The sequence below is a fragment of the Polyodon spathula genome, chromosome 21 (genome assembly GCF_017654505.1).
Source record: "Polyodon spathula isolate WHYD16114869_AA chromosome 21, ASM1765450v1, whole genome shotgun sequence".
In the NCBI taxonomy this organism is placed as follows: Eukaryota; Metazoa; Chordata; class Actinopteri; order Acipenseriformes; family Polyodontidae; genus Polyodon; species Polyodon spathula.
Genome location: NC_054554.1, coordinates 19,874,240 through 19,887,662, shown reverse-complemented (window position 1 = coordinate 19,887,662; position 13,423 = coordinate 19,874,240). Strand labels below are relative to the sequence as shown.

The 13,423-nt window shown below is 38.0% G+C and overlaps 1 protein-coding gene across 2 annotated transcripts in view; it reads right to left on the bottom strand.

Moving 5' to 3' along the window:
• LOC121296516 (SAP30-binding protein-like) overlaps nt 1-13,423 on the bottom strand; it is a 41,691-nt gene that overhangs the window by 24,287 nt on the left and 3,981 nt on the right. For both annotated transcript variants that reach the window (XM_041222168.1, XM_041222169.1), the window contains exons 2-3: nt 9,088-9,203; nt 7,108-7,155 (exon numbers count right to left, since the gene is read on the bottom strand). In XM_041222168.1, coding sequence (XP_041078102.1) covers nt 7,108-7,155; nt 9,088-9,203 — 164 coding nt within the window. The remainder of the gene's footprint in view (nt 1-7,107; nt 7,156-9,087; nt 9,204-13,423) is intronic.

Genomic DNA, 13,423 nt, shown 5'->3' with positions numbered 1-13,423 from the left:
GCCTGGTACAGATTAATCACCAAGGGCTCTACAGTTGTGCTATACTACAAACATGTACTGCTTCTAAAGGGATTTACCAGGAACAATTTTATAATCTTGAATGTATTACAGTCATAGTGCATGCTTGAGATCCTATGTCTCATCAGATTTAACCCTATTGAAAATGTGGGGGATATCTGAAATGAGCAAGCAGACATTATTACCAGTGGAACAATTAAGAGACAAATAATGATGCACTGCAATGAACATGATTTTCATGCAGGCAGCCCGATTAGCACTAGTCTTGGACTACCTAATGTTAACTTGGGTAAGGAAATCCAAGATTAACACTAATCAAGGTATGTGAAACCAGTCTATTGAAATATACACTGTATTATCAGCCACAAAACACAGTCAAGTACTAATAATTTCGTAAAACATGACCTACACTGAAATTGGAAACTTTACTGTTTGAAAGATCTCACCTAACATTGCAAGAAGAGGTCTGTCAAAACTGTCATAAAATGTTTCTTTATTTTTTAAATACAACACCCACTAGCAATTGTGCTGAGACTGATCCCTTGACAACTAAGCCCGAGTTCTGACACCACACCGACTTCCTTGGGTGGAGTTGTTTGTATATGACTAAGACATCCTATTGAGTGGAGTCCAGTCCATACACTAGGTTTGTTTAAATAATTTATTGGAGAGTGTGCATTATATAACAAGAGTTAAATGAATCATTTGACATTCTAGCAGACATGCTCACTAAAAGGTTTAGTATGATCTTGTGTCCCATTTTATCTATTGAGTGGTTTTGGTAAATCAGATTCTGTCATTTCCATAACATTGGTTTGTTCAAGCTGAAGTCAAATGATGTCACATCTTTGTTTATCTGTATTTAAAAGGCTACTACCAGACCTGTGACAACTTAGGAGCTAGTGGGTTTTGGATACTAAAACAAAACAAAAATGAAATGAAGGTTATCCAGATCTTGAGAAAAACATTCAGTGAGCATAAGAATTAATAAAACATCTGAAAATATACACAAAACAACCAGGAAGGTCAAAACTCCACCCAAATGTAATTCAGTGTGTTGACAAATCCATGTTGATGTGTGAAAGAAACTGGAGTAGTGATTTAAACAGAAGGATTTTAATGACTGTTCACCATGAACCATATTTAATTAGGGAATAATGCCTGCAATGTTCAGCAGCACCTCTGCACCAAAGCTTGACAGTTTTATTAACCTGGATCAGCCACTTTTTGCATAAACCAGGCACTTCAGAGTAATGACAGATTATTTACATGGAACCCTGCCTGCCCACAGGCCTGTCCTTCTCAGACCCTGCTACTTGCAGATTACAGGAATGCCTGCTCCACATACAAGCTCATATATTACTCTGCAGGCTTTAGCTTGCATGTGTGGAGAAGGAAGAATATCCAGAAACATGTTCCTATCTCGTTAGAATGAAATTCTCACAAGTGCTGTTTTGCTGCGGATTTGTTTTACAGAGTGCAGTAAAACTTCTATATCCTGCCAGGCTTTATGTTCAATTCTTGTGCTGCAGTTAACAATGAAAGTCTATAGTAGTGGGGACCTTCCCGTTCACTTCATAGAAATACTAAAAGAAACTGAATAAACACTTTGACTAGGAGTGCTTCTCACTACAGAGCATTTCAAGGTTATGGACAAAAATTAAGAAAAAACTGGAACAGGCATGCATCAAGAGCAAAAGAAGAATGTTGGCATGATGAGAAACAAAAAAATGTTCAACCTTTTGTGCCTTTGACAAGAGATATCATCATAACTATAGTTTTAAAAAAAGGCTGTAAAAGTGGCGCGAGTAAAACGTAATACTTCTCCATCTGGCCAAATGGGGTCCAGTTTTGATCTTGGAGGTAAGTTTAAAAAATACAGATGCACAAGTTAACTACAACCCTGGTAAACTGTAAAGACATGTATTGGGGAGATACATCTTACAACGTACCGTCCGGTATATATATATATATATATATATATATATATATATATATATATATATATATATATATATTATATATATATATATATATATATATATTATATATATATATATATATATATATATATAGAGAGAGAGAGAGAGAGAGAGAGAGAGAGAGAGAGAGAGAGAGAGAGAGAGAGAGAGAGAGAATTAGAGAATTCAAAAATAGTAAACTGCTCTATATCCTGCGCTACTACTAATACTTAATGAACTTAATGACGCTTTCACTTACAAGCCTAAACTTTGGAACTCCCCTCCAAAAGGAATAAGGAAGTCTGTTACTGTATACAAGAACATGAGCTGGAGCTCCCAGGTTATTCACAAGCATATCATGTTTTTCAGTCTATTCAGTGTCTTGTGGTTTCTATTCGTAAAAAGGGCTATAGAAAAACTGCCTGTACTATAATGGTCTTAGCAGTGAGATGTGTGGTTTAGACAGAAGACAATAAGATAGAGAACGTCATGTTTGATGATCCTAGCCAGATTCAATCATTGTCTGCTTTTTCTCCCGATCATTCCAAGACCACAAACCTTGGTGATTCAGTGGGTAAGTGCTAAAGGCAAGTACAGTAAATCGCGATTAGGTGACTGTAGGTATGAACAATCAGAGTGAAGAGAACAAACAGGATCCACCCAACAGCTGCAGCTTTAGTTTGTATCAATTACATATTTCCAAGAAATAACTTTTAGACCCCATCAGTACCTATCAGGATAATTGTTTTCAGTTTATTATATGATACAGAAATAAGCTGGTTTATTTTAAGGAGGATTTATACTATTCAGAGGAATACAGCCCCAAAAGCTAACTTACGGTGCGTTTTAAAAACTACAATTTCCCCAAATCATAAAACCAGTTGGTTTGGTTAATTAATAACATTTAATAGGGCAAATCCATAACGGTTTACAAGCAAACAGAATTACAATACAGCCCATGTACATTAGATGTAGAATGACTACTAACTTGACAACATTAAATAGTTGACTAGTCACCACTTCAAACATTGACAAATCATGTATTTGATCATGACTGGTGCTCTATTTGTGAACTCCAAGTTTTATACCACTTTGCTGTTTGTGCAATATATTTTAAAAAGTTCTAGAGAAACACAGCATCCGTTCTGACACCCACGGATGCTTGCATACTCTGCAAGAATGTTCATAACAAGTTGAAAGGTCAATCTATTAAAATCAAAATGCAGAATCTGGGCAATGGCAAAATAATGGTGTACCTTACAAGATGGTATTTTGTTCGAAGGGAGTTTTAGCTTTTTGAAAAGGGCAAAAACATAATTTTAATTCTGCATGACCTGGCCCGATTTGGGAAAGTTAAAAGAAGCTCTTGAGAAAGTGTTCAGCTGTAGACCAGCATACACTGTCCACCACCAAGGCTGGAGTACGCTTCACATCATCTAACCTCTAACACAAGCAATGCAATCAATCAGTCTCATTTACAGATACAACTGTTCGAAACATCTTTAATTTATGCAAGCACAGCTGTACACTCAGATACACATGCTGTCAGCATATGTTACTTTCAAAAAAAAGCTTTGGTTTTCTGGGGTACCCCCTTCAGTTTCTCTAAACACACTTCTCTATTTAATAACAACAAACACACTACTGCCTGGTCTACAGATAACCTTCACTGGCCAATAGATTTGAAATACAGCCTACAGGTGGTGGCTACAGGTATTCAGTTGGATTTCATATATATTCCCATGCGCCTCCCAAAGCGGAGAGAAGTTAAAATACTGTAGAAGACATGGTTATTACTATCTCTGTATTACTATACATCAGCATTTTGAAATTGATGAATACCACATTAATGGATTTCTGATAGATTTATTGTAATGTATTCTAAAGTAGAAAGTGCATGTGCCTGTCTGCAAGACTATACGGTATGGCTATTACTTGACCAATAGACTTAGAATACAGCAATGCTGTTTTATTCACATATGCTGACATGGGTTAACACCTACAACTGATCTAAAATAGCAGCAAACCGAATTAATTAAAAGACAGTGAAACAACTCTAAAGCACTGTTAAAGATGTTGATTTTCACAACTTTGGAACATTATGGATACTTTTTAAAGACCCTCGCAGCAGCAAAGGTGTTCTTAAAATCCATTGCTCTGCGGATCAATTGAGCTCAACTGGACACATGCAGGAAACTCTCTCTGCAGGACTGGATCACACTTCCAACAACAATAAAAAAGCCTTTATAGCTTCAATATTTCACTTCAAAATCTTGACTTGCCATCTTCCTGTTATTCCATTACAACTTTAACATCCTACCATTTAGCTTTCCTCTAGGAAAATTCATTACATCAAGGGGTTACAGTATTAGCCACTGTATTCTTAGGGCAAATATATAAAAATAGTAAAAAGCAGCTATACAAGATGATGATACAAGCTGAACAGAAAATTATGATATCCCAAAAAATAATAATCTAGTATATATATTTAGAGAATTCTTTAGAAAAAGGAACAGTTGCATTAAACATCAACATGAAGAAAAGGTCAATATTTCACTAAATTGTATTCTTGTAAACCTCCAAAAGTAGTACAATAGCACATGTCCAGACAGAACACACTAAATACACTAATTTCAGTGAATGATGCCGAATTAAGAACAATTGTAAAATTGTCTGCAGTGAGAAGTCAAACTCAGTTTTGCAGCGGCGGCGTGCCGTGCTCCCTCTGATTCCTCTACTCGGCCTGGACTAATCTTGTCATTCTGCCTCGGGCGGCGCACTCCCTCCAACTCTGCTCCCATTTTCCATACAGTGAGGCAACCCGATCCCGCTACCATTTTCTGGAGATGTACTGTTCCCTTGCCGGCATGCACTTGAACTTTTTGGCCTAAATGCAAAGCGTTACGTTTGGCACAAACCCAACACAGCGCATCACCCAAAGAACACCATCCCTACAGCGAAGCATGGTGGTGGCAGCATCATGTTATGGGGATGTTTCTCATTGGCAGGGACTGGGGCCCTTGTCAGAATAGAAGAGAAAATGAATGGAGCAAAGCAAAGAGAAGTCCTTGAGGAAAAAGAGCCTCGACCTAAATCCAATTTAAAATTTGTGGCATGGCTAGATTGCTGTCCATCAGCGCTCTCCAAGGAACTTGACAGAGCTTGAACAGTTTTGTAAAGAAGAATGGTCAAATATTGCCAAATGTAGGGGTGCAAAGTTGGTAGAGACCTATCCCAACAGACTCCCAGCTGCAATTGCTGCCAAAGGTGCTTCCACCAAGTATTAACTCAGGGGGGGTGGAGACTTATCCAAGTATGATCTTTTGAATTTGAGGCCCCCAGCACACAGCACTGGCTGATTGGTGTGCTGTGTGTATCGAGGAGCTTCATAATCGTCGTTCCCATTCTAACAGCCCACTCAGAGGACCATGAGTCCCTTCTATTTTAGTTTATATGTGTCTAACATCTTATAGCTTGCCTGCTATTGCCTGTTTTAAACAATGAGACATCCCAGTCTTCTGGTAACCCCCTGCATCAAACCCTTCAGATTAAAATGCAACCAAAGCTAAAGAAACCAAACAAAAGGTTAATTTTGCCTCCCAGCTCTAACCAGCAACACAACCACTAAACTACACAGCCAACCAGCAGGGGCTTGGTTAGGAAGTGAATTAGTGAATAAGTATTGCGTTTGCAGATGTTACTTTATGAGCAAGGGGAGCAAGTTAAATTCAGAAGAATGGAATGTTCACCATCCTGAGGACAAGCAGAGCAAAGAGCTCCCCCAACAGGCAGCAGTGTAAAATGCACTGTATTAAAATGTAAGCTCTGAACTAATAGATATATTTGCAGAAAATAAAGAAACTGGTAGATACTGGCAAATAGGCCAAAAACAGATCTGGCAACATGGAGTAACTGCACCACCTTGTGGAGTGTTGTATAAAATGATGCATCAAACTGTTTGCACAGTACAACACTTGTGTTCCACTTACAAATCCTATGTGGGGCCTGAACTATTCCATTCAGGCTACTTGTTCTCACAGATGTAGTCTACATTACCACATCTATTGATCTGCTGCTCTGCATGAAACACAGAAACTCAACAAACAAACTCCGGGCAAATCAGCCCTCTATATTTACAAATACACATTTCACATGATTAAAAGATTTCTTACAGGTAGAACGGTCTTTAAAATACCACCTGTACATTTTGTATTATAAATCTTTAAATGTCCAAACTGTCAATGGTCCACCAGAAAGATCCTTCAAAAATGTTGTCGGAACAAACAAAAGCATGCTGTGTGAACCAGATGCATTGTTTTTTGTTGAGTCAGTGGATTTACACAGTCAGTCAAGGCTAACGTGTCGTTTACAGACAAAAGTAATTATCTTTTTGTACATTCCTTTATTAACCTTCTTTTTGACTTAGATTGCCCTGTGCATGTAGCTGTATTTCTGATACACAGCAAAAACTAAAATGTCATACACGACATGTCATTTATTTCTCATTATTTAGTATTAGTTATGACTTTATATAGCTAGGACTTTGTACTCTGCAGCAGAGTTTCTTACTATGCAACTGCCTTTTGATTTAAGGCACATATTAAATAGAATTCCACCTTTTAAGGAACAACATAATTCCTCAATCTTGTTGGGTTGAGCTATGATTGTATAGAGATTACAAGAAACAGACATGTCACGATAAGATTCGTATTGCAATATGCAGGTCACAATACATGTGATGTTTCTAAACTGGCTACTTTTATTAAGCATAATAAGATCAAATATTCATTTAATGGACTATTTTGTTAGACAAAAAATAAGAATGTGTATTTATACCAACTATAAAATACAATAAATCTCCATTCAAGAACTATTTGATGTACTACAAATAGGCTTGTTGTGCTTTTGGTCTTTGATCACAATACAAACAATTCCTACCTCTTATGACACATCACCTGAAGAAAGTATTGCGATTAATTGATACACTACAAATCGTTAAATCCCTACATTAGAAAGGTAATGATTGGTAAGAAACTTATCAGTAATAACAAGCAGACCTCAGCACATACACAGCCACTATTATGATAACAAAGTATTCCCAAGCCAGCTTGTCCCCAAATTAAAATACCTTTCCGTCATATGCTTCAGGGGGCTCGGTATCGGACTCTTCCTCTTCCTATAAAGGCAAGAATGTAAAGGGTTAACAGGGTCCAGGTGCAGGCAGTAGGCATGAGACACAGACGGGACCAGAGTAGAGAAGTGCTGGCACCTTGAACCTTGCCTGTAGAGCTCTGCTGGGCTCTACTTTATCCTACCAGCCTGAGCCACTTCTCTACTAGATTCTGTCATTCTTCTAAGCTAAAGACCAGTGCATTAGGAAGGTTATCATCATCTTGTACACTGAACAAAAATATAAACGCAACATGTAAAGCGTTGGTCTCATGTTTTGTGAGCTGAAATAAAAGATTCCAGAAATTTTCCATACGTACAAAAAGCTTATTTCACTCAAATTTTGTGCACAAATTTGTTTACATCCCTGTTAGTGAGCATTTCTCCTTTGCCAAGATAATCCATCCACCTGACAGCTGTGGCATATCAAGAAGCGTGATCATTACACAGGTGCACCTTGTGCTGGGGACAATAAAAGGCCACTCTAAAATGTGCAGTTTTGTCACACAACACAATGCCACAGATGTCTCACATTTTGATGGAGTGTGCAATTGGCATGCTGACTGCAGGAATGTCCAGCAGAGCTGTTGCTAGAGAATTGAATGTTCATTTCTCTACCATAAGCCGCCTCCAACGTTGTTTTAGAGAATTTGGCAGTACGTCCAACCAGCCTCACAACTGCAGACCACGTGTAATCACGTCAGCCCAGGACCTCCACATCTGGCTTCTTCACCTGCGGGATCGTCTGAGACCAGCCACCCAGACAGCTGATGAAAATGTGAGTTTGCACAACCGAAGAATTTCTGCACAAACTGCCAGAAACCATCTCAGGGAAGCTCATCTGAGTGCTCGTCGTCTTCACCAGGGTCTTTATCTGACTGCAGTTCGGCGTCGTAACCGACTTCAGTGGGCAAATGTTCACCTTTGATGGCCACTGGCACGCTGGAGAAGTGTGCCATTGAAGAGGAGTGGGACAACATTCCACAGGCCACAATCAACAGCCTGATCAACTCTATGCGAAGGAGATGTGTCACACTCTATGAGGCAAATGGTGGTCACACCAGATACTGACTGGTTTTCTGATCCACGCCCCCACTTTTTTTTTTTTTTTTTATATATATGAGGTATCTGTGACCAACAGATGCCCTAATCCATAGATTAGGGCCTTTTTTTTATTTCAATTGACTGATTTCCTTATATGAACTGTAACTCTGTAAAGTCTTTGACATTGTTGCATTTATATTTTTGTTCAGTGTAAATACAGTATTTGTAAAATGTGTAAGATTGTAAGATGCACTGTGGAGGGTCTATTGGAGAAGATCAAGGGAGTTAGTGTTCATAATATAGAAAGACAAACCGACTGACAATGGCTTGATACATGCAAAAATAAGTGTCTCACTTTTTTGCCATGCTACTTTGAACAACATTTCTTATACAGTATGCAGAATTGCCTACCTATTTGTTATACAGAACTTTTAAAGAACTTGAGGGGGAAAATTAAGTCTAAAAATAATGATCACCATAATGTTCACGTGCAAGATTTCTTAACACAGAGCTCAAAAAATAAACACCACAAGGAATCAGTAGGCCCCTCTTTCTACCCATCAATTATCATTGTGAGAATGTATTTCTACTTCAAACCACAAACAGTATGTAGCTTCTAGTACTGAGAAAACATTCAAATACTCCAGCAAACATTGCTTGTTTGTACGAGATAACTATTTTCTTCAGTAACAGGGTACAAATTAAAAGACTATTTCAAACATAAAAAACATGTTTGTCCTAGCACTAGTTTACACTACCACATAACGCATGCCAATTGATTGTTGGCTTACAGCATATAGTACTTAGCAAGAATGGCAAGCAGCTTCAAGCAGTGGTTAAACAATGTTCTTGAAGAATCCCTGGAGGAGCAGCATGCAGGGGCAGTGGTACTCACCGAGTTCCTGGAGCTGTCCCTGCTTTCCTCATCCATGGAGATCCTCGAGTCTCCCTCCTCCACGCGGCTCACATCATACTCCCCATAGTCAGCCGACACCAGCCCTCCTTGCTCCTCTGAAAGACCACATTTAACCATTGATGCTTTTAGGCTTGACTATTTAAAAACAAGGTATAAAGACTCTCATTGCAGTGCAACTTGAGCCTAGATTTTAATGCTTAATTACACACACCTTTGTACAGTTGAGACCAAAATAACATCCTGGAATGGCTTAATAAATAAGGGGGAGTCTTAGGCTACGTACACACACATTGCAGCTGGCTCGACAACTGTATTTAAAAATGGCACTTGCTGCGGTTGTTTGTTGTACACACACATTTCATTATTGAAGTGAGCGCATTCCCTGTTTAAACAAACCACTGAAGTCGGGCCATCATTACATGCCGATCGTGAGGTTTTGTGTGACAATATGGAGGTTGTGTTTTTGTTTATGCTTTTGGAAGAAAGTACAGTACGTAATCGATCGAGAGCTCGTCAAGCACAGCCATGCTCTTTTCTGCAAAACCAGCGGAGACACCATTTTGCTTTTCCTGCACTGATAAATACAGTGGCGACGATCTGCAGTGCCATGATGGTAGATCAAAACATTTGGGTGATCTTCCGCCCAGAAGGTTTGTGATAATGACTTGAGTAGTTTCCAGATGGTTGGATTAAAAATGTACGCATGTCTAAGGAGTGGTATATGCGTCTTTGTCATTAGCTGAGACATTTCCTGGAGTGCAAAAACACACAGATGAGATGTTTGCTAACGGTGGAAAAAAGAGTTTTGTCACAGTAGCGTTTGGGGATACGAATTGTCCCATATTGTTTTATTCACGTCGCAAAACCAAAAATACATTTTTTTTTCTTACAACAAAATATTATACAATTGTACTTTGACTAAATAAAATATGTACGCACTATTTACCACTGTTATACATTTACTGTTCATTAATATTACAAAATCAACTTAACTCATCAGGCACCTACCAGTAAAAAAAAAAAATAATAATAATATATACACACACACACAAACACACACACACACACACACACACACACTACCAGTCAAAAGTTTGAGTACACTTGCATAGAAACTAGGTTTTTTTCATAACTGACAATGTTTTACGTCGTATACGTTTCTGTAAATACTTGAAAATGAAAAGACATGTTACAATATACAAAACAAAACATAAGGAGTATCAAAGCAATGTTCAAGAAAATTGTCTCTAAATCTTGGATTCCTCAAAATAGCCACCCTTTGCCTTAATAACAGCCTCACAAACACAAGGCATTCAGTTAACAAGTTTCAGCAGGAAATCACCCGACATGTCTTCCCAGCTCTTCTGCAGCAATTCCCAGAGATGTAGGACACTTGTGGGTAGCTTTGCTTTGACTCTTCTGTCCAGTTCATCCCATACAAGTTCTACGGGATTGAGGTCTGGAGACTGGGCAGGCCAGGTCATTAGACTGAGTTGTCCTTCACTTTCCTTCTTCAGTTAGTTCTTGCACAACTTTGAGGTGTTTCGGGTCATTATCTTGCTGAAGAATGAAGGACTGCCCAACTAGCCGTAATCCTGATTGAATGCCTCTGAAGTATGCTATGATAGCCATGCTGGTTGAGCTTGCCATGAGCTTGGTAAAGATCACCAACTCTGGTCACCAGCAAAGCAACCCCAGACCATGACACTGCCTCCTCTATGCCTGACAGTGGGAACCACATATGTATAACTCATGCACTCACCCTCTCTGCGTCTTACAAATACTCAGCGGTTGGACCCAAATATTTCAAATTTTGACTCATTGGTCCATAAGACCGACTTCCATTCCTCAAAACGTCCAGTTGCTGTGTTTTTTAGCCCAGGAAGGTCTCTTCCTCTTAATCTGCACTCTTAACAATGGTTTCTTTGCAGCAATTCATCCAGTTAAGCCAGCTTCACGCAATCTCCTCTGAACAGTTGATGTTGAAACATCTGGACTTCTAGTAGCATTTAGCTGAGCTTGTATTTCAGGGGCAGTTAATCACTGGTTTTGCAGACTTGTGACTCAACTTAACTTGTTCTCTGATTCTGAGGTTCTGACACCCTTGGCCTGCCCGATCTTGTTCGGTCCTCATGAGTGCCAGTTTCTTCAAATAGTAGGATGGTCTTGGCCACAGCAGTTACAGACACATGCAAAGTTCTTGTGATTTGTTTTAAAGATTGACCTTAATTTCTTAAAGTAATTACAGTCTTTTTTCTTAGCTTAACAGAGCGTATTTTGCCATTTTCTGCTCCCTTACATTCAGGAATGACAAACTTGTGCCTATGCTACCTATATTTATAGTAATCATGGACCCTCACCTGTTAACAATAATTGGTGACAAAAGGTTAATTAGGTAACATGCTAGTTAACTCAGAGAACATCTATCAAAGACACTTTTATACTTACGCCAGTGTTTTAACATCGTGTTATACACATTTCAGACTTTTAACTGACTTGGGCTTCAGACTGAAATCCCCTTGCTTTGGGTGACCATTTCACTGAAATTGACAAGATTTACATTTTCATTTAAAAATTAAATTTATGAATGCAATTCACTTATGGTTATCAGCTTATATAAGTACACCTATTATATAAAATATTACGTGTTTATAGACAAGTTTATACAGTTTAAAGCACAGATAATCATGAAAAACCTGGTTTCGAGCAGGTGTACTCAAACTTTTGACTGGTACTGTGCGTGCGTGCGTATATATATATATATATATATATATATATATATTTCTTTTTCTTTTTTTTTTTTTTTTTTATATATATATATATATATATAATATATATATATATCATATATATATATATATATGTATATATATACACATACACATATATGCTAAACAATGACATCATTAGTTGCGCAGAAATCTACTGAGCACCAACTGCAGTTGTGTTAGTATGGTTGTAATACACACACACACACACACACACACACACAGTTAGTGCGCATAAAAAAAACAAACTGAATTAGCAACTGAACTTCACTTGTTCTGAACAGGATTAACTAGTGCGGTTGTCACTGCTCTTTGTAACCAAACTGTGTGTAGATATAAACCGTATATAATAACAAAACCTTTTGTTGTAGAGACTGTTTCATGGAAGTCATAAGACTGCATTTAGTAAACGACAGAGTTAATCCTCCAACCCAACAGATGGCACTGTGACTCTCCTTTACCATGTTTTGACATCCAAACACTTGTTTTGACTTCCTGCTGCGAGCTGAAGCACATGGAAACCTAAAAGGTAAGACTTTTACAAATAAAATAATATAGCTAGAGTGTTGCTGATTTTTTTAACAACATGTGTAAGCCTAGGCTATTGATTGCATGAATATATATATATATATATATATATATATATATATATATATATATATATATATATATATATATATATATATATAGATATATCTAATATATATATATATATACTATGGATACTATCTTTGGAAATGTTTAAATTTATTAATGTATCCCCAGAGATAAACTGTATGGGTTTGACTTGGAAGACATGCAATGCAAAATTGTAAGGTGCAAGAATTTCCTTCTTTTAAACAGTATATATGATGGCAGTAATTGCACCTTCTGTGTTTTATGGAGGAAAACAGCACAAAAATTGCATTCCACCAGGTAGCAGTGATGAGGAAGGTGAATAAAGTAGCTCAGATAACGACTCTAATGAGCTTACAGAGACGTCAGGTGAAGTAGCAGTGTTGTTATTTTGTTAGGTTTAGTATTGAGTATTGACACACACAATCTATCCTTACCTTAGTACACCATCCATTTGATACATTACTGGTACTCGGGTCTGGGAGGGTGTATATTAGGCTTCCATGCCAGCACCTTTATTATTAGCATTATTATCACAATTAGTATTATTATCATCATCATCATCATCATCATCATCATCATCATCATCATCATCACTATTAATGTAATGCTTATAGCAATGGTTGCCATGACACTGATTTATCTTTTTACAGGATCTAATGTTACTGCAGACAGTACTTCTGATGGCAGTGAAAGCGAAGATACCTCTCAGTCACATGACCCAGGAGACAGACAGAGACACAGATCACAATGCAAGACAGAACAATTACAGTAGCCAACTTTTGTGGAAAACCAACAAAACCATGCACATGCAACGCCAGAGTGGAGAGACCAACGCCCTCCTGAAGTCAGGGTTAGCACCCCTGTAGAATACTTCCAGTATTTAGTAGATGACAACCTACTCGCCTTGGTAATTGGAGCAATCCAATCTC